The sequence below is a fragment of the Festucalex cinctus genome, chromosome 2 (genome assembly GCF_051991245.1).
Source record: "Festucalex cinctus isolate MCC-2025b chromosome 2, RoL_Fcin_1.0, whole genome shotgun sequence".
Classification (NCBI taxonomy): domain Eukaryota; kingdom Metazoa; phylum Chordata; class Actinopteri; order Syngnathiformes; family Syngnathidae; genus Festucalex; species Festucalex cinctus.
The window spans coordinates 16,610,625-16,633,446 of NC_135412.1; the positions used below are offsets into that span (position 1 = coordinate 16,610,625).

A 22,822-nucleotide genomic window follows, 5' to 3' on the forward strand; every position below is an offset into this window, starting at 1 on the left:
GGGGAGCTGCGGAATTATTCACATGTCAGATGTCGTCATGGGGATTTGTTGTTGGATTTTAACCCTTACAGACTATTTGGCTCAAATTTGAACCATTTTGACACTTGACAGCAATAAAAATCCACAAAATGTCATTTATCGCGCTGGCATTTGATGAGGTGTCAAACTAAAATTTTGTCAATATGAGAAATTCTTTGTGTGCATGAAAAGAGTAAGGGTTAATTTGTTTGCCGTTTGGTGGTGGGAGCAAGCACATATGGACGTTGGCTCCGAAGAGCAGAAAACAACCTTGATACACTGCGGAAGACAAGCCAGAATGTAAACCTGATAATTAGCTACAGTTATCAGCAGGTGGATCAGGAAGAGTGTTAATAAGCCCGAGGGCAGGGGCAGATGGAGATAGCGGACGTCGTGTGTTGCACATTTCCTCACACAGCTTTCTCTCTCTCTTTGTATTAAGGGTGCACGAGTACCAGGTATCGTATCGGGCTGATACCCGACCTTGTTTCAAGACGTCGGTACTTGCGACCGTGGCCGTTTTGTAATCAGCAACTATAGGCATACATGTCTGACAGATGCCCATTAAAATGTACAATATACATATTTTGATTGGGACTTGTTCTTCTTTCATTCTATTTATTTGTGTGTTAAAAATAATTAAATTGTGTGTTCTACACAAAATATTTCATGAACAATTGCGAACAAAAAACAATAGAAAATTGCCATTAATTTCACTTAATTTTAAGGAAAAATGCTATATTGGGATATATTATTTAAAATTGTTTCCCATTGTTTTTTGGGGGTGAAATTTGTATCAAAAACTAGTGGTGTTCAGGTACTTGGGATCAGAGGTGGTCGGTCTGAAAAAAAGAAAAAAAAAGAAATGGTATCAAGTAGGGGTGTGAATTGCCTAGTACCTGACGATTCGATTCGTATCACGATTCACAGGTCACGATTCGATTTGATACCGATTAATCCCGATACGAATTTATAAGTCGATTGTTGCGATTTTTTTTCATTCAAATTTAGAAAATACTAATCAGTAAGCTTGTAGAGTGTAAGATTTATATGAAAATGTATTATTTATTTATCTGAAATTTCAGTCTTATAGAGGTTGTAATCTGTTTCATGTTTGAACAGCATTAAAATAAAATATTAAGGCTTAATGTTCCGTTCATATAACATTCTTCCATGCTTAAGGTGTGAATCCTAACCCGAAGTCAGACGTTTTGTTGAATATTTTTCCATTAAAAATGGAAGTTTAAAAATCGATTCACACACACACACACACACACACAAAAAAAGGCAATGATGATAAGACGTTGAATCGGTAAGACTACCGAATGAACAATTCTGAGCTCTTAAAAAAAAAATAAAAATAAAAAAAAAAAAAAATAAAAAAAAAATTAAAAATCGATTTTTTTTATTATTGAATCGATTCGAGAATCGCGCGATGTAGTATCGCGATATATCGCCGAATCGATTTTTTTTAACACCCCTAGTATCAAGCATCCCTAATTTGTATGCACGTTATACTTATTTGTGGGCAGTGGCACAAATGAGTATTTTGTATATACCTCAAGGGTATGTAAACTTTCAAGCCCAACTGTACCTATTCTATGAGTACAAATTAGTACAGCCATTTGTATCTGTACGTTTTCTTTTTGTTTTCTTTTTTTTGTTTTTTTTGTTTTGTTTTGTGTGAATGTGATGAAAATGTGGTGAAAAATGGTCCATTATTATTATTATTATTATTTTTAATTCTGTAAAAATCCTTACAAATAAATTTTGCAGTCAGAACTGGGAATTTATTTGACATCATGTGCAACAGCTCTTGCTAGCACACAAATATAGCTTCAGTAGGAGTGGTCCGATGGATGATGATGATGATGGCAAATGCTTGCGTGTCCGGTGCGCGTCCACCAAGCAGTGTGTGTGTGCGCGTTTGAGTGTTGCCAAGTTCTCCCTTCCCGTATGGTGAGATACTGCCAGGACAGCGGCGCATTAATCACGTTTATTGGCTGCCTGTGTGTCGGGCGCCACCGTCAAACGTGCTCCCGTGGGAGAACGAAGGGGACAGGCTGAGGGGAATTTTGTCTTGGGAGACGAGTGACTATTCTGGAGGTCAGAAAAAGTGTGCAGCAGGTGCAGCTGTAAAGGGAAACAGCTTTTATTTATTTTTTATTTTTTTAGTAGATTTGTCCTCCTGCCAGATATAAACTGGCACTATAAACAGTTTGTTTTAGCGCCTTAGCTCAGTGGACTTGTCATGATGTGTTGCTGTTGTTTCCTTGCTCCTTTTCAGGCCAAGGTCAACGAGAATCAATTGTGATGACAGATCATTGATCATCCAAGCGCTCCATCTTTACCATGGCAATAGAAAGACTTTCGCAGCGCCTCATTAATATTTAATTCAATTACTATTGATCCGGCCGAATCAAAAGGCCTCTCTTAAATGAATTGCTTGCATCACCGGGAGCCCGAACAGCACAAAAGTTGCTGTTTGTTGATGACTGTGCTCTCCATGGGACTCGTGACAACAAGATTAATGATTTAAAAACAAACAAACAAACAAAAAAAAAGAGTCCATTTTGATCCATTGCCTTAGCCTTTATTTATGTATGTATTTATTTATTTATTTATTTATTTATTTATTTATTTATTTTACTATCTAACCTTTTTATTCATCCAGGTAAGGAACATAGTATATATATTTTTTTAATCCTTCCCTTTTTCTCACACAAACCCCTCTGATTTTGCTTTTTTATTTTATTTTTGTATTTCTTATTTTTATTATAGATAAATTTTAACCTGATTCTCCGCTTACTTGTAGTCCCTTTTTTTTTTTTTTTTTTTTTAAATAGTGTATATAATGCCATCATTTCTCCTTTCCTTGTTCTTATTATTCAATTTTTTCTTCTTTTCATCTTAAGCAGTGGTGTCAAAGTCCGGTCCTCGAGGGCCTGACTCCTGAATGTTTTTGAGGTTTCCCACATTCAACACAGCTGATTCATATTTAAGCTCATCAGTAAGCTCTGTCATGACTTGGGTCAAGCAAGGGTTATGCTTAGTACTGTCATGATTATGTCAGTCCTGTTACCCACATGTCGAGCCGCAACCAATAAAACTGATTCGCTGTCTAAGCTCTGCAGGGGCCTGACATTTACCCTGATCATTGAATCAGGAGCGTTGGAGTGGAGAAACCTCAAAAACATGAAGGACTCAGGCCCTCGAGGACCGGACCTTGACAAATGTGGTCTAAAGTTTTTGTGTTTCTGGAAGCAATCTTCATCACTTCCTTTCCATTTCTCCATTGACGCAAGCAAAAGATTCAAGTAATCAATGTAAGTGCGCCACTTTGCTATTAATGAAATTTACAACTGGTGCATCTTGGTGGGAGAATAGTCTGGCTTGATTTCACATTCACACATTCAAGCTAGTATGCTCAATTATTACTTGCATTTTCTCATTTGCCAAGTCCAGAGTGAATTGCGTGTGTGTTTGAATAAAAGTATTAATCCTACATTAAATTAACCAATCACAAAATTCTGAATGTAGGCACGTGGCCCTTCATTTAAAGATTGATGAAAGAGGTTTTTCACAAAATTCGCCAAACAGACGTGGTGCTCCTAGAGGCGATAGACAGAATTACCATCATCTCTTGAGTTTTTTTTTCCCCTTCTGCTCATCTTGTCCAGATGAGACCAATTTATGATACAGTATTTTTTTATGAAAGTTATAATGAGCTTCAATTATTGGCAGATTTCTGCTATTTGTGGTCATTATCCCCGTTATAGCAGGAGTTCACTGGAGTTGTTTACAATTACATTACATCATAGCAAGCACATGGTGAATAAAAAAGTTCAAAACAGATTAAAAACAGGTGCAGCAATTGTGTACGGTATCCCTGAGTAAATTTTTAAATGAATATATTGGGATTATTGAGGTTGAGATTTGTTATTGGTTGCATAGTGTTCCAGTTGTTTTAGTCAGAAAAATCAAGCAAAAGTGGTTTGAACTTTCGGAATGAAGAGGTTAATGAGACTGCTTGAACAGAGGTTGCGGGTGGTGGTATGCATGGTGAACATGCAGAGAACAACGATTGGCTGTAGTCTTGTCAATGACTGTTTTATCATAGATGGTGAATATGAATACGTCTGCGTGATTAAAGAGAGGAGGAATAATTAGTAGTGTTGTTCACAATGGCAACTGCAGTGAGCACTGGTGACAAAGCAAATGACGGCATGCTATATGCTTTACGTGGCATCTCGCTTGCGGAGGCCAGTTTGTGAAGCTGATCTAGATAGTACATCCCAACATTCTGGGGATGAGAGTGAGAAGCAGTTCATCAGAATGTGTTGATGAGGATTTGTTTGAGCAGCGTCTGCGTTTACTTTCAGCAGAAGAGAGTTGACGTGTGTTTCAAATGTAAGCAAATTGTAAGACAGCACAGGACTGACTAAGACCTGGTGTTGGAACTATTTATAGCTTGCTGAATTGCTATTTAGCTTAAACAGTGAGCTCGGTGACTCTGCAAAAATGCATGAAATCCTGATAAAAGCACGCTGCCTTGATTAATTAGCACATCATCCACTTAAGAGCTTACAGCAATTGCAGCCTGCTTGCTTTGATGTACGACTTCATATTTCATGTTGCCTTGCTTTCCCAGGTACGACCAGACCGCCTCGAGTGGGAGAGATCGCCGGGACAGATTACAACTTTGTCTCCATTGAGGAGTTTTTTTCCCTGGAGGAGTCGGGAGCGCTGCTGGAGAGCGGCAAATTTAAAGGTAGAGCGCAGCCACTTTATTGCACAGTGACACGCATCATGTCAATTATTTTTTGATTAATTGATGAATAATATTTACAAAAAAAACATTCTAAGCAAATTTGAAGAGTAAATTTGACTCTATTTAGTAGGGGTGTTAAAAAAAATCTATTCGGCGATATATCGCGATACTACATCGCGCGATTCTCGAATCGATTCAATAATCGGCAGAATCGATTTTTATTTATTTTTTTTATTTTTTTTATTTTTTTTAAGGATTCACACCTTGAGCATGGAAGAATGTTATATGAACGGAACATTAAGCCTTAATATTTTATTTTAATGCTGTTCAAACATGAAACAGATTACAACCTCTATAAGACTGAAATTTCAGATAAATAAATAATACATTTTCATATAAATCTTACACTCTACAAGCTTACTGATTAATATTTTCTAAATTTGAATGAAAAAAAATCGCAACAATCGACTTATAAATTCGTATCGGGATTAATCGGTATCGAATCGAATCGTGACCTGTGAATCGTGATACGAATCGAATCGTCAGGTACTAGGCAATTCACACCCCTAATATTTAGAGTGGAACCAAATAGACTCAGTTTTAGAGTCATATTTACACTTACAAGTGAGTAAAATAAAGAGTTGAAAAAAATAATAAAAGTCACTCAAAGGTTGAGGAACAAACTCACAACCTTCAGCTTGGGGGTTAGGGGTTTGACAGCCCATCTACTCCCTGAGCCACACAGCTCCTGGTGCGTGTTAGTAGATCACTCGTGTCATCTGGAATCTTCGTAACTCCAAGAGACCAAAAACGTCATTTTTGTCTCCTCTTGGATGCTAGCAAACAGTAGGAGGGGCATAGCTCAGGTGGTAGTGTGCCAGTCTCCCAAACTGACGGTCGTGAGTTCATTTCTCAACCCTTGAGCGACTTTTATTTTCTTTTTAATTCTTTATTTTACTCTCTTCCAAATGTAAATATTGCTCTAAAACGGAGTCAAATTTACTCTACAGAATTTACTGTGTATGTGCTGCATGTGATCGTTTTTTTTTTGTGATTGGTAATGAAAGTGTCAGGTTTTCGTTTTGGTTGTGGATCCAAATGCAGAGAAGCAGGGTGAGGAGGCAGAGGTGACGTAAAAAGGGAATTTAATTAAACCAAACAAAAAAAACTTCCAAAAGGCAAGCAATGCAAGACGGGGAAACAACAAGGCAGAGAACCGGCAGCATGACGGGGGAAAACAACAATGAATCACCGCGGACAGAGGGGAGACAAAAGACTAAATACACACACACATACACTAATTGATGCAATTAGACACAGCTGGGCAAGACACAAGTGGCAGAGGGTGCTGATTTGTTGACACATGAGGAAGGGCAGGCAAACACAGGTGGACATGACAATGCTTGACAAGACTAGGGGGGCACACAAGGACAACAACTCAAAACACAAATCATAACTGAAACTAAGAAAATAATAAATCAAACAAAACCCAAACTAACCCTAAACGATGACAGAAAGATATTGATCCACATACGTTGATCACATACTTTTCCACAGAAATCACCAATAATATCACATATGGGAAAAAGATTGTTAATCTTAGTGTGACAAATGGGAGGTACTGAGCCCGTGAAATAGAGAATGTCCAAACAATGCGTTGTTTATTTATACTACAATAGGCTAATCAGCTCCAGTTTAGTTTATTAAAATCAGGTGACTGCTTTTTTTTCACTCTCCTGACAGAAAGGAAAAAGAGCCATTCATCTTATTATTGTGTTATAAGCGAGAAATTGCATTTTAATGTCCATTGGACGCCCTGCTGGTTTCACATTTACTTCGGCTAAGCGTGCTGCGTCTGGTTAAAACCTCCTCATGTATTAGCATCCATAATTTATGAGCATTTAATGGGAGCAATAAACTATGTGTGCCTTACCTGCCTCACATGTGAAAGTGACACGCGTGCTCGAGCTTAAGCACTAAGCAGTCAAGCCGAGTTGTCACTCTGTAATGTTGAGAGATTGCACTCAAAGAGGACTTTTTATTCACAAGCTGAAACGATGATTGAACGATGAAATTGATTGTGAGAACGCTCTATGAGACTCATAGCATCTATAATGTCATTGATTAGCCACTTTACAATCAATAGCTGTACTTACATTAGTTAGTTATTAAGTTAGATAGTACTGATTAACATTCACAATCACTTTGGTTTATGGTTCCAAAAACAGTCTCTGTATTCAGATAACTTTATTGATCCCACAAGGGGCAATTCATTTGTATTGTCTATTACAGTACAGTGGCACCTTGACTTACAAGGGACTTAAGAGTTTTTTCAAGCCATATGAGCCGTCGATCAGCCGAGCTGATGCTAGCAAATATTTGCGATGGCGTCAGAGTACTTCCGAGAACAATTCCTCAAAAATGAGGCCAAGTATTTGCCAGAGGTGGGCAATTCCGTCAATCGCCAATTCCCGTCAATGACGATGCCGACCTTTCGCAGTGCTTCCACATTTTTGGCTAACTGGCTAACATTTTATGACGCAAGGCCTCACAAAAATAAACGGAATGAGAGGATGTGAACGTGCTTAGTTGTGCATTTTTCCACTGGTCACTGTGCACTCGCCGAGGGTTGGGCGTCGCCATCGACGGGTTTTGACGATTAACAGAAGTGCCCGGTTGTTGGTAGTAAAACTAAATATTTAACCAACCATCAAAATTTTTGTCTGACAAAAGTCTGCTAGCTTAATGCTAACACAAAATGCATGGGCTAAAATACAAGTATCAGTGTCTTCGTGTTAAAACTCTTCAGAAATAGAATGGATAAGTCCTAAAATTGTTGATTTAGGGCTGACTTGAGTCAAGTCATGTGACTTGAGTTCACCATCTCTGGATTGTAACTTCAGGAAAATATGACTATTGAAATTTCTTTTCAGTGGTTGCCAATGACTCCTCCCACTTGTTTGCCTCAGGGAATTACTACGGCACGCCTCGGCCCGTTCACGTCAGCACCGACAGCCCCCCCATCACCTACCAGGAACACCGCAACCTGCTCAGGAAGTTCCGCACGCGCAGCAAGTCGCTCAGCAACCTGGAGAAGGCCGCGGCCCAAACCGAGCGCGGCGACGATGACTTGGGCCTGCCGGGCAAGTAGCAGCAAGGCGTCGCGCCGCTGTGCAAATCAGTGGTGGGACGTCTGACTTACATTTACAACCTCAATTGTGTCACATGCCTTCTAAATGGCCCATGTGTTAGCATTGGGACAGTTTTTAAAGGGATACTTTACTTATTTAGCGAGTTTTGGCAGTCAAACGTTAATATTCTGCCGATAATAAATGCATTTTTATTTTTAATGTACTATTAGTACCTTTAAAAACACATTTTGCAACTTGCTGTCGACTGAAAATGACATCACAAGGGCTCAGATAACCAATCACAGCTCAGCTTGTGAATGTCACATGACCAAACCCAGAAAACACTTGTTAAAAAAATAAGTATCCCTTTAAATTGGCCCACAAGAGCATCAGCATTATTCTGTCTTCTGATTGGTTGGCTGGTTGGACTAGTAGCAGAAATATCATAGTTTGGGTATTTTCCATTTTAGCTAGTTTTTATTTCATTTTGAGTTTTATTTTTTAAATGTAGTTAGTTTTAATGAATTTCCATGGTGGTTTGGTTAGTTTTTATTAGTTTTAGTTATTTAATTAATAAATGCTTAGTTTTAGTATTAGTTTTAGTTTTTTAAAAAGTGTGTATTGTGCGCAATATTTAAAAAAACACCATGGGAGCAACATCATCTGAAGGTGCTTTTCTATTGGCTGCTGCAAGATGACGTCACTTCTGTGTGACACACTTTCAAATGTCATTCTGCTTAATATCAAAATAAATCTACTTAAAATCATATTTAAAATCATCCCAAAGGCTCATGCATTAAATTAATGATCAAAGTGTAATGACTCAGCTGAGTCAATAAAGAATAGATCCCAAAACTGCAGGCTCGGAGGAGGAAAACTTCCTCGATTTATTCTTTTTGAAAAACCGAAAGCACAAAGCTTGCGCGCAGGCAAGACAACGAAATCTTCAGCGGTGCCCCTGCACACAGGCGAGGGACACGGCAGTAACAAAAGACACTTGCAAAAGGCAAGGAAGAATTGGGAAACACAAAACTCCCGCAAAAGGCAGGGAACACGAATGTAACATAAAGCGCTTGCAACTGCAAGGAAAACTAACATAACCAAAATCGCTTGCAAACGGCAAGGAGAACTAACGTAACAAAAAACACTTGCTAACAGCAAGGACTAGAAAAATATAAATCACTTGCACCCGGCAAGGACGACACGAAATGTACACGGAATCAATCAACACGAGTATAACAACAAAAGGCGACGCGGAAATACACACGTGAATACAAGTAAACTAAAGACGACGGCAGATTCAAAAAACTTTACCAACAGGGAAACGCGGAGAACACTTGGACACGAAGATGAGCAAATAATAATCCGACGACGTGCTGTGTTCCTCGGAGTCCTTTTAAAGCCTTGATTGTCAATGTGCTGCAGGTGCGGAGCTGGGGAACGCCCCCCTCGTTGCAGGCACTGGAACACACACACATACACAAGCACAACAGGCTGAGAACCGAACCATGACACAAAGACTAAAACCAAGGACATTTGTGCTATAATTATAGAAGTTTCAGTTAGTTTTCGTTGTTTTGAAAAATCATTTTTGTTTTTATTTTATTTCGTTAACGAAATAACAAAATTGAATTTTAATTTGTTTTTTCGTTAGTTTTAGTTTTAACTAAAATAACCTTGACTAGAAGCAATCTGTACACGCATTTAATAATCATCTTTGTTGAGTATGATGTATTTGATTGAAATTTTTTAAATTTTTGTTACTCAACTCAAGTTTATTTATATAGTTATTGAGCATGTTGCATTGCGATTTTACACATCTTTGATGCCTTCTTTCGTTGCTGCTGCCCGTTTTATTAAGTAACCACCCTTTAAAAGTTGAACCCCGCTAAAATTGGCAAGCTCAATTGCAGAGCGTGACCCGTCGCCGCAGTTCCCAGCGTGCATTTGAAATGAATCAATCAAGAGTGCGATTAGCATGCGCTAAACTCTCGGTGGGCTTGCGGCTTCATCAATTGCTGGACTGGCTCCACGGCAAGGTCAGGCTGCCCTTAGGGCAAGGCAGCACGACGCTAATCGGATAAGTCCTGCACTTCCATAAAGGAGAGTGAGGGAAAAGAAAATGAAAGGTCATCTAAAAAAGGAAGCAGATTGGCTAATGTTGTTATGTCTCCGGAATTTATTGCTGGCTCTTAAATTTGTATGTTTATTGTACATTTGACGGCTGATAGGGTGAGTTCTGCAAATCAGTGTAGGGCGGTCATTTTCTTGATGGTGTTATATCCCTTATGAGATGGGGATGATTGTTTATTCTTTGAAACCCTTTCCAAGTGTTTTCAGGCCTTTTCAAGCTTTTCCTGAAGATGGACTTTGTGACTAAAGCTGCTTGCCGTGCTTTTCACAATCATTTGTAGTTAGACCTTTACAGAAACTGACAAACTTTTCACTTTCTGAGCATTTCAAAATGAAGATTTCTCGTTGTTGGCATCAACTGATCATTTTCTAGTGGTCTCTTCATTTTTTATTTATATTTTCCCAGATGTCAATATTGTTAATATTGTGTATGAGTCACAACAGTGGATACTATTACAGCACATCATCTTGTCCCAAACACTGCCACCCACTGGTCAGCCATTTTTACTACAAAAAAAATAAATAAATAAAAAATTCTTGCCAAATGGATTTTGTCTTCTCATATAGCTGGAAACTCTTGAAGAAATTAGCAGATTTTCTTCATTTTTTTGTCAGCATATTTTTCCCCCCAGCAAAATTCCATCTTAACTTAACTTACAATCCCTTCTCTTTATTGTCATTATTTCCATGAAAATACTAGTATATACAGAATAACAATAACATGCACAAAATAGACGGGTGGACGAATAGCATCAATGTTGTTGGCAGTGTTTTAACCCTTTAAGCAACAAATATAAAAACACATTTGGTGCATCAACACATGCAGACAGACAAAGTAAGAATACTGACAGGCATATTCTGTAATCCTCTGTGAAAAATGACTTATTATTGCAGTTTGCTGAGTCAAAGTAGTTGTGAAAGTCTTCTTGGTTTGTGTCTGGATGACTGTATTATACTGCCCCCCAGTGGTCACATCACACACATCAGAAGCAGCCGCAATGCATTAATCATGAGGCTCCAACTATTTAATTCTTTGATTCACTTTAACCGTTTTTAATACGTTTTTAAATGCATTACAAACCATTTTAGGGGAGGCTGGGCATGTTTGAGCAGTGCGGTGTGTGGGATGATGTCATCTGCTGTAGTGACTGATCCTTAACTTTGACACCAAGCAGAAAAGCACTTTTGGATGTATGTCCACCACACTTATGCATGAAAGTGTTAATTTGGGCGTGGTCCAAGATGAAAGGAGTCATCTCCTCTGGCTTGTGCTGAGTCATCTTTTGGACTGGGTGTAGTACTGTAAGGACAGCCGGCCAGTGCTGACCTATGACCAACATCACTTACATCCACCATGGAGCGCACGGCTGAAGGAAGTCTTCAAGGACAATTAGGAGGAAGAAAAAAAATGTCTATTCTCCTATGTGTGGTACATAGGCACGGTCACACACGCTGCTTCCTGAAAGAAATGCTGACCTCGGGTGTTTTTCTCCTCTGCGGAAATGCCAGCATCAGGGCACTGCTGTCCTTATGGCATGCGCTGCATGCGTTTCATGACACGTCACTTTTCACCTCCTATTTATTTATTTTTTATTTTTTGTAACATCTTCCTTCCTACAGGAGGACATCGCTCACCGACGGGACACCGGGCGTCCAGCGGCGGGGTAGCTTGCGTCCTGGAAAACGGCTTTGTGGACAGCAGGGCCGTAGCCAGGGGGAGAGGCGTGATGGCGGACGACTGGGAACAGGCCTTCAGCGACCCGGGGGAGTGTCACTACTTCGAGTCAGTCGTTTCATGTGCTCTTGTCAGCAAAAAAAAAAAAAAAGCAGATCAAGTCAACTATATTGGGAATAATCAATATATATATCATTAGGGATGTTCGATACCACTTTTTTTCATACCGATACCGATACTCAGACCCTCAGTACTCATCGATACCGATACCAACTGCCGATACCAGTAGTACATTTTGACAAATAAAAAAAATCACTAAAAGATATTTTTAAACAAATATACAGTGATACCTCGGCTGACGAACGCTTTAGCTCACGAACTTTTCGCCTCACGAACATTAAATTCGCGAGAATTTAGTCTCTGCTGACGAACTACTTTTCGGCGGACGAACCAAACCACGCGGTCGAACAGCACCATGGTGGCGGCCACGAGAAGCTGACGCACGCTCACGGCGTCCCAGTTTGTCACCCCCTTTCTTTTAGTGCGGACGCGGTTTGTGTTTGATAGACATTTTGAGTGTACTTTTGCTATTATGGGACCGAAAAAGACCCCACCACAGGCTAGTGTTAAGCCTAATGCTTACCAGCGAGGGACGGCGATTCGGCGGCGCGTTTGCATTGTAGTCAATGGAGTTCGCGCCACTAAAAAAAAGCGAAAGTGCCATCACGTACCTCAAAAAAGGAGAAAATCGTGCCACGGCTGTTTAGTCCCAGGAAAGAGGTGAAAGTAGTTGGCGGTGCTCACTTTTTGTTGACTCGCTAAAATGCGTTCACCAAGGGACACACCTCCTCCGCTCCGGTGAGCACGAAAGTGCGAATGAGCCGCAACCGTTCCATAAACACTCTACGCGGTGAAACGCTCGCGAATGAAGTAAGTCTACCATTGCTACTATCCTTAAGAACTACCATCACAAAGTAAAATAAAACGACTTTATTATACAGTACAATTTATTTCTTTAAATACAATACAATAGCACATTTATTATACATAAAATAAGGTGTATTTTTGTGTAGTTTTAAGGCTTATTTAGTAGAAAATTATGTTTTATAGGGACCTGGGAACGGATTATTCTCATTTTAATGGTTTCTTATGGGAAATAAATGTTCGGAAGAAGAACTTTTCGGCTTACACACACTCTCTGGGAACCAATTAAGTTCGTGAGCCGAGGTATCACTGTATTTCCTTTCATTTTGACAAAAAAAAACAGCACAGTCACTCTTCAATAGTCTTAATGTTCAAAATAAAACACAAAAAGGCTCTTTTAGTTTAATGTTCACAATTTTGAAGTATTTCCAAACCGGTGAAGTTTTAGTGAAAAACTGCTGCAAGCTAGCGCCAGTTACAGGCAAGGAGGACTCACTTAACATCTTCCCCCTCTGCCATCGGTCGCTTGTACTCGTCTGCGTCACGAGTTCTCGAGTACAGTCTTCCCTCGCTATAACGCGGTTCACTTTTCACGGTCTCGCTGTATCGCGGATTTTTTTTAAGTGCCATTTTGCATATTTTTTTTACAGTAATATACCCATTTTATAAAAATTTATGAAGTTTTGAACATTATCAATGTTTGAACAAGAGAGAAATGGGAGAACATGTAAATGCCTCTATGAGAAAAGTGTATAAATTGTGTGGTCGGGGATTTTTGAGCCTTAAAACATTTATAAGAGTTGTAAAACATAAAGCTAACTACTTCGCGAATTTCATTTATTGCAGGTATTTTTTGGAACCTAACCCCAGCGGAAAACGAGGGAACACTGTACTTGAAAAAAGGCTGGTATCGGCCCGATACCGATACCTGGTATCGGTATTTGCCCATCCCTATATATCATGATGCTTGTTGATGATGATGTTTTTTTTTAATGCATATGTATATATATATATATATATATATATATATATATATATATATATATATATATATATATATATATACGAGCCATCATCCAGCCATTTTTTATTTTTATTTTTTTTGCAAAAACTACGATAAAACTGTTAAAAAAAACAAGCTTCAAGCCTTTTAATGCCGCCTCCTCTTGGCGTTTACTCTAAAACTAAACACAAAAAGCAAAAAATTCCACATTATAGTTAAAAAACAAACAAAAAAAAAAACCTGACTTTGCTTTAGATAAGCCCGTTTAGCTTAATGCTAACAAACGCCCATAGACAGACTCACAAATAGCATGTTTTGGCAGTGTTATAATCTTTTAACCGAATATTCAATGATGAAGAAAATCCTTGAGTACTTGAGAGTATCTAGTGCTGTGGAATATTGATCGACGACAGTTATACAATTATGTATCGAGCTGAAGCTACAATAATCAATAAAACTGTCTCACGGGTATGTGCAAAATTGGCAAACACAGCGCAAAGTACCACTATGGAATTTGAGTTAACTGTTTAGGGCTCCAAATTCTTCAATAATATATTTTTTTATCCTCTGCGAAGAACAACAATTTTACTGCAGCTTACTGAGAAGCTGAGACGTGTGCAATACACAGTATATCCATATGCCTGTTTTATGCTGCCCCCAGGTGGCCAAGGTACACTCACAAGAAGAAGAGGCACAATTTCTATAGAATTAAAGCAAACAATGTGGCAATTATTTAATAGCTTTACATTCTATTTAATTATGCCATTATTGCATTGTTTTTGTAAAGTGCAAAGTTACAGAATACTATTTTTCTTTATAGAAATAACACTTATTTTTGGGGGGGTGGTGAGGCTGAAACTCATTTTCATTCATTTCAATGTGGGAAGATGATTTGAGTTACACATTGTATGAGGGTTTTCAATTGTGAACAAATTCAGCTCGTATCTCAAGGCATCACAGTACAAATAGTCATTTAAGAGCTTTTATTCACAGATATACTAAAATTGGAACGATGGTCAATATCCCCAAACCACTCTCTTTTAATGCTCTCCAGAGGTTTTTTTGTACTCACCCTTCACTTCAATAATGTTTATCGGAGGTGGAGGCAAATGCATCTTAACAGGCGCTTGTGTGTCTTGCGTGCATCCAGTGTAACGATGCTCTTTTTCTTTTACTTTCCTTTTGTCTCCAAAAGCCACAAGAGGACCAGCTGGCAGAGTCCTCGAGCACCGAGTAGGGAGTCGCTCTACAAAAACGAATGTGAGCCTCTTTGTGCCTTTCTTTCCTTTGCCATTTGTGCACATTATTATCGGGAGCAACCTAAACGACGCAACGTATTTGTCAAGTACGGAAATAACAGCCACAGCCAGCTGGTTGAAGTCAAATGAGATGGAAAGAGCTTTTGGCTGAACCGGGACGGCTGAGTGATTAAGGCCGAAAGCCGGCGTCCGTGGCACGGCGCCAGGCTCGAGTGTTGGCTCGAGGCTGGCGGCACGGTTGGCGCATTATTTCATGACATAAATCACATGACTGGTTGCATAAAATGGGAAAACATTTCTCGTAAATTTCCTCAATGTTTCAGATAAATTTTCAATGAAATTTAAAATGACTAAATTTGGAGATACAGTACAGTGCTTCTCTCCATCGTTTTGCAGATTTTTTTGGTGTAATTTACAACTGCTTTTTCTGCCTCCCATTTATTTGTGGTGTAATGCGACTGTCGGCCACTACATGGCGACACACTTATTTGTATGGTACTAAATTTGACAGAAGACTGAAAGTCAGAAATATTTCAAGCTCAGCCTGATTTTTGCTGGTGATTATTGAATGTCAAATCCTCTTTAATCCTGCTTTTTATACCTACAGAAAGTAACAGTTTGAAGTTCATTTTATAATGTACATATTTGGACATGATTATTGATTAATATTGTCAGATGTTCATGTTTTTTTGGGGGGGAAAACCCCCAAGATTTCTTTACTTTAAAGAGGAAGTCAACCCCCTATTTTTTTTAATATGTTCTATGCAGCCCCACTAGTCTAAATATGGCATCTGGTTAATATTGCTTTAGTTTAATATGAGTTAAGCAGCAAAATCCAGTCTCAGGTAACAACCAATCAGAGCACAGCTTCAGAAAACGGGTGATTGGTCATTGCCTGAGCTCTGAAACATTGATGTCATCTTCAGTCGACCGCACATAGCAAAATGGCCGCCCACTAAGATAGATAATATGGCTGGATTTTGCTTAATAACTCATATTCCACAAATGTAAAATTAATCAAAATGTCATGTTTCGACTAGTAAGGTCACATATAACATTATATTGTTAAGAAATGTTTCAGGTTGACTTCCACTTTAACTCATTCACTCTCAGACATTTTCACTGAAGCAATCCCCTTCGCTATTTTACTGGATTTTGACTGATTTTGCATTTTGCAATATTTTAATTACCTAAAAACATGGAACCTACCAAAAGAGAGATTAGAGTCTCTTCTTTCATCAGGAAAAAAAAGTATATTTGTATCTGTTCCTGTTTTGCAGCAATTAGCATTAGACTACAGCTAAGATTCAGCAACATTTACATTCCTGGTAAAAACACATGGCCCTGGCTGATCTTGTATATTCTGCTGCCACCTGCTGGCCATTTCTTTTGTAATACTACCATTGCTTTAAGCCACCTCTTCATGTCAGAAGCAGCATCAAAGCCGTCTGTTTGCTCTTGCATTTAAAAAACAAACAAAAAAAAGCGCTCACATAAAAACATGTAAATATGTTTTTGGGAGTGAAGGAAAAAGCATTAAAAACCGTAAATACACATGTTTGGGTTTGAATGAGTTAAACAGAGGAGGAGAGGTATAGGCTCGCCTACTTTTTACAATATTTTTGTTATTTCGCGCGCGTTAGCGCTGACTCAGTTTATTGTTTTTGAATATCTTTGTATTATATTCAAATTGTGTTTAGAGCCCCGTTCATGATTCACGAGGTGGAATCCTGGAGCAAACAGACAATTCCAAGCAATCAAATTATTCTCGAATAGAGCCGGTTTTCGATTCCCATTCATAGGAATAAATGTGACTTTGAATGCCTATTTGTTTGTCTGTGCTGCGATTGACTCGTGACCAGTTCAAGGAGCACGGCACTTCTCGCCCAAATTTAACTGGGATCGTCTCCAGATCGGCCCCGACCTTAATGAGGATAAGTGCAATGGAAAATAGATGGATGGGCTCAGTTTATGTGCATGTCAACTTAGTCAACTATTTTGGGAAAGTGCCATCTGGCGCACTTTGACTCTCTCTCCTCCCTCACTCTTCAAACCTGTCAACAACCATTAAGTCGCACAAACACAACTGAAAGTGTTGTACTGCGCTTTTGCGGCCGTCCCTCGGACCTTTTTATGATTGACGTCCCTCAGAGGTAAACGTCCACGCTATCTCACTGTCTTATTTTGTCTTTTTTTCCAGGGTTCACCGAGTACCCAGAGGAGCTTCAGGGTTTTCTTGTGCGCACACATTTGATCAAGGGCTCCAAGGGCTTTGGCTTCAACATTGTTGGAGGCAGTAAGCCAAGGGAGTTCCTTCAGGTCTATAGTGTGACTTCAAGCGGACCCTCGGCCCTCAAGACAGGTGACTGTACGCTCAGCTAGACGCGTGATTAGGTAGCCCGTGCAGAACTGTGAGGCATCACACTGAAACGTGAAAGTTGTGTGTGATGCGGCGCAGCTCTACTCGACCATCGCACTTCTGGGCTATCGTGACTTGCTGTTCTGTGCAGAGGTGGGAAGTAATGACTTACGTTTCCTTTATCAAATATCTAATCAGCTTTTTGGTTAAATTATAATTGTATGAGTAGTTTTAAAGTATTGTCTTTTAGAAACAGAACTTTTACTTCGTTGTACTGATTTTCATTCTACTCGCCACTTTCATCCTTCTGAGAGACTTCCCGTCACATGACTGTATTCCACCAAACAAACATAACTACTCATGACGTTCGACTCCTCGACGTGACGTGGCGTGGCGTGGCGTGGCGTGGCGTGACTTGACTTGACTTGACTTGACTTGACTTGACTTGACTTGACTGGACTTGACTTGTCGTGACCGAACTGGACTTGACCGGACCTGACTTGTCGTGACCGAACTGGACTTGACCGGACCTGACTTGTCGTGACCGAACTGGACTTGACGTGACGTGACTGGACTTGACTTGACTTGACTTGACTGGACTTGACTTGTCGTGACCGAACTGGACTTGACCGCACCTGACTTGTCGTGACCGAACTGGACTTGACGTGACTTGACGTGACGTGACCGGACTTGACTTGACTTGACAACGACATGACCGGACTTGACTTGTCGTGACCGAACTCTACTTGAGGTGACGTGACGTGACTGGACTTGACGTGACGTGACAGAACTGGACTTGACGTGACGTGACCAAACTGGACTTGACGTGACAGAACTGCACTTGACTTGCCTTGACATGACTTGACTGAACTTGACTTCATTACCATTCCATGTGACGTGACGTGACGTGGCGTGGCGTGGCGTGGCGACGCGGCGGCAACGCTCGACTCGACTCGACTCGACTCAAGTCTTACCAGACGATATACACACAGTATGACCCACGTAACACCAGCAATGCAACCCACACCGATTGGACAAACACAACAGACTAAATACACCAACACTAATGACCTAAAGAGACACACCTGGGGGAAAAACAAGTGGCTGAGGGCACTAATTGGTCACACACTGGGAAGGAAAGACTCATTTGGACGTGGTTAGACATAATGAGACAAGGGAAGAAACCAGGAATACATGACAAAAACACCAACCACAGACGAACACACCCGAAAAACACCAAAAGAAAACAAAATCCCAACCCACAAAACCAAAACATGACACATTCCTGATGATCTTCTCATGGCACACAAACAGCAGACTATGCACCGTAAGGAGTCAGGAGACCATGAAACATTTTCTCTCTTGGTTGCTCTGTCCAAACTCTTTGGGATTATACTGAAAATTGCTGATCTCCTGCAGCAAGTGTATATCATAATAAATCATTAATCCCCCTGGATAGCACACTGTAATCTGGCAATCATATCGTGCGCATATGCAACATTCACTCACCGATGTACGTCAACACGCTGGCACAGAAATGTCTGAACAAGTTGCTATCAGCGCTGAAGGGAAGCAGACTGCAGGCTGCCTGTTGGGAGCGATGGAGTCGATACGAGTTAATAGGCTGCGTTTCAGGATTAGTCGCTTGGATTGTCCACACCCACGCAAAATACCAAAAGGCGCCAGCCTATTTAGTCGTGACGCTCTTCAACAGGCGCACTCCAGCTCAACGAGACATCTGCAAAGTTAATTTCCCTCTTCCGGAGTCTAGGGGAAAATGTAATAAGATTGTGTATAAGTGTAACATAATGGGACAGTTACATCACTATCAAATCTGAGAAAACGACAATGTGTTATATTTGAATTTTCATGTTAAATTTAAGATAGGTTTGACATTTCAGCTTCTGACCCTCAGCAGTTTCCCCTCAAGTTTTTTTTTTATTTTTTATTTTTTTATTTAAGTATTTCCATTTTAAATGACCAGGATTCCCCCTTTAAACAAAAATAAATACATTGACCTCTTGTACTGTAAGTCATACAGAGGTCAGAGGGTATCTTGACACAGATGTGAGATGTGATTTACAAAACAAGTACAGTGGTGCTTTCAGATATGTGTGACCTGATTTTGGAGTTTTTGTGATACGATACATAGGTTTCATGATTTTTATTTTTTGCTTTGGATGACTAGAGAAGCGCTTAAAATATGAGAGCTGAATGAACTCATTTCACTTTACAAGTAGCACTTGAGCAGAGAGAATTACAGAACAATTCTTCAAAAAAAGAGACTTCAAGCTGTTTTTTTTGCGGCTCCCATATCAAGTTTACTCTAAAAGTGAAAATAAAAGAGAGAATTACACTTTGTGTACTTTAAACAACCTCATGGCTGAGCTACTCGTCTGCTAGCTTAATGTTAATGTTAACACGTAATGGAAATACCATTGATGCGCTAACGGTTAGCCTGTCTACTGTTATCATATTTAAATTACTTTTTAGAGTTCTGGGGAGAATATGTGGAGCATACTTAAAAGGTAATCGTTAGCCAGTAACGGATAGCATCTGTGTGACAGTTGGCTCCATGTACATACATACAGTATGTCTGCTTTGTACAGTACTACCCCCAAAGTGGCCAAGGTGCACACACAAGAAGGAACAGCACAATATCCATTTCATTTAAGCAAAAAGTGCGATAAAAATGGTTCCATTCTTTACATTCTATTTAATTAATTTAAAGAAGAAAGGGTAATTAAAATCAAATTCCTTGGTGAAACAAATCAGCTGGAAACCTCACATATATTGTACAACAATCAAGCAGTATTTATATCCTGGCAAAAGCAAAACATGCACTAGGTCAGAAATCACTGCACTAGGTGAGAAATCACTTCACATTCGGTTCTGTTCTCTACTGTTACCATATTTAAATTACTGTTCAGAGTTCTAAGGAAAATACGTAAAATATTCTACAACCACTGTTCTTATTAAAAAAAAAAAAAAAAAAAGAAGCCAAGAGAATAGTCCATGATGGATTTATTCACCACACAAACCAGCCATTCCTTTGATCTAAAGTCCATTGTCCATTAAACTGTACAGTCAGACCTAATCTGCAAGTCATGTGTTTTTAAAGAGAGGGAGGACTTTTATGTTTTTTTTTTGTTTGTTTTGTTTTGGGTTTTTTTGCGTGTGCTACCAACTGCAACATGGAACAAACTAAATGGGGAACTTCAACAAAGTCCAAAGCAGTTCAAAAATCCCTAAATATTAAAAAATATATATTCTGGAGAGCTATAAGGAAGTGGAGAGTCTAGGTTAAACACAGAGTTTTGAATTAGTTGTAGCCGGACTATAATATTGTTGTCATAGGTAATTTGATCGAACTACAAACACTATATGAATAGTTCACTGGTACGGGAAAATAAGAGTTTAAGTTGCATTGTTTAATAAATGAGAGGAGGAGCTATTATGATAATAGGTCAGTGATACATTGGAAGGTAATAAAATATGGATGAACTATAATCTACTTAGAGGTGGCATTGTAACAAGGTGTATTGCAAATTAGAATACTGGTTGTAGTACTATTTTATGAATAGATAGATTTAAATATTCACAAATACTGTTGCTATTTGTACAAAATGACCTTTTGAATATGTATCTTTGTGCTTTAACAGCTGACATTCTGGTGTACGTCAATGACGTTTGCGTGTTGGGAGTGTCCCACAAAAAGGTGGTGGAGATGCTCAAGTCGGTCCCGGCGGGCCACGGTGTGGATATCGCCGTCCGAAGAGGCTACCCCATGCTCTACAACCCCGACGGGTGCCCCAAAGAGCACCTGCTTGACAGCGACGACCCCGTCCTACTCGCTACCACCTCGCAGCCTGAGCCTCGTCACCATCTGCCTCGCCGCCCGACGCCTACCCCCCACAGCCGCCACTTGAATGGGCTCCACGGCGATTACGTGGAACCCGGCGCGGTCCTCGACGCCAACGGAAACGCCAGCAGACAGTCGTCGCTGAGACGCTCCAGTTTGAGCAACGGCGCCTCGTCGCCACTTATGCGCCCACCTCGTTCCCTGAGAGCTTTAGCCCGACTGCAGTCTCTTGACCCGACGCTGGCCAGCCAGAGTGACAGCGAGGTCGTCTCTGCTATCGGTTCACACAGGTACATAACGGGATCGAGGACGCACACAAAAATTAATGTAGGACATTGTTTATCATTGATCTTGTCAATTTACTTTTGTCATTGAGCAAACTTTAACATCAACTATTATGAAATAAATTAAAGTCCTTAGGAACTGCTGGCATGTAGGTCATAGCTCTCATCCTCAAATGCCTGCTTTGCTTCCCTTAAACTGGAAATTTGAGATTAAATTGAATTTTAAAAAATTCAGGCATTTCGGTTAATGGATGGATGGTTCATTATGAAACAAACCAGTCCTGACGTGGGCATACTGTAGTTCCAACAATTGGAAAATCCATTTTTTAAACTGTTAAGCTCTGGAATTGGATCCTAAGAACGCAGACACAAATAAGATTTAAACACTTTATTCGCATAACAATCCTTGTATACACGGAACGTACTCACGGTGAACCCACGCCACCCGGCAAGTGACAGTTCCACTCCTCCACCTGCAGCCCACTGGAAAAAGGACGTTTGAAAGTGTCACACAGAGATGACTTCGCTCCTATGGTGTTTTTTTTTTTTTTAATACTGAACAATAATACACATAAAAAAAAAACTAAAACTAATACCGAAACTAACTAAAACTAATAAAAACAGAACACCCTGAAAACTAATTAAAACCATCTAAAAAAAAAAAAACAAGACTCAAAACAAATTCAAAATTAACACAATGAAAAATTCCAAAACAATAATAATACCATGGTTAAGATAAGACCAATTTCCCACTAACCTTTCTTTCTTTTTCCTGGTCAGGGCATCAATGATTCGTAATCACAACAACAACTCGCTGTCAACCCCCCAGCATGCGTTCCGTTACGGCGCATCCATCAAGTCATCCGAGAGCGACCTATCCACTTGCACGCTGCCCGTGTCCCGCCTGCCGCTGCCTCAGTCGTCCAAGAGGCCCTCGTCGTCCCCGGGCGGGCCCCGTAGCGCTCACGCGCGCCTCTTCAGACCGCAGTCCTCTCACCTCCGACCCCCTCCTACGCCAGAGAGCCCCCGCCACCGCGTCTTGAACGGTTTCCACGACAACAGCAGCCCGACAGCCAGTCCCAGCAAGATGGCGAGCTCGGGCGTCGGCGGGTTGGTCGGAGGCGAGTTGGTGCCAGTGGCACTGGCGCAGACTGAAGTGGACAGAGGTCTGGGTTTCAGTATGATGGCCGGTGGGCCGGGGGCCCGGATGACCGTCGTCAGGAGAGTGTGGGACAGGAAGCAGTGCAACACTCTGCAGCCAGGGGATGCTATTGTCAAAATAAACGGCGCTGACGTGCAGAGTCTCAGCCTTGCTCAGGTAGGAAACGCTTGAAGTAACAACTAATTTAAAAAAAAAAAAAATCCCACCAGCTGAGGTAATACATTTTGATGTTTCAAAATTT

At 40.2% G+C, this 22,822-nt stretch overlaps 1 protein-coding gene across 4 annotated transcripts in view; it reads left to right on the plus strand.

The window, feature by feature from the left end:
* Window positions 1–22,822, plus strand: part of magixb (MAGI family member, X-linked b) — a 76,852-nt gene that overhangs the window by 34,452 nt on the left and 19,578 nt on the right. For all 4 annotated transcript variants that reach the window (XM_077513347.1, XM_077513346.1, XM_077513348.1 and 1 more), the window contains exons 4-10: window positions 4,670–4,789; window positions 7,759–7,932; window positions 11,674–11,836; window positions 14,851–14,915; window positions 17,115–17,276; window positions 20,936–21,425; window positions 22,200–22,737. In XM_077513347.1, coding sequence (XP_077369473.1) covers window positions 4,670–4,789; window positions 7,759–7,932; window positions 11,674–11,836; window positions 14,851–14,915; window positions 17,115–17,276; window positions 20,936–21,425; window positions 22,200–22,737 — 1,712 coding nt within the window. The remainder of the gene's footprint in view (window positions 1–4,669; window positions 4,790–7,758; window positions 7,933–11,673; window positions 11,837–14,850; window positions 14,916–17,114; window positions 17,277–20,935; window positions 21,426–22,199; window positions 22,738–22,822) is intronic.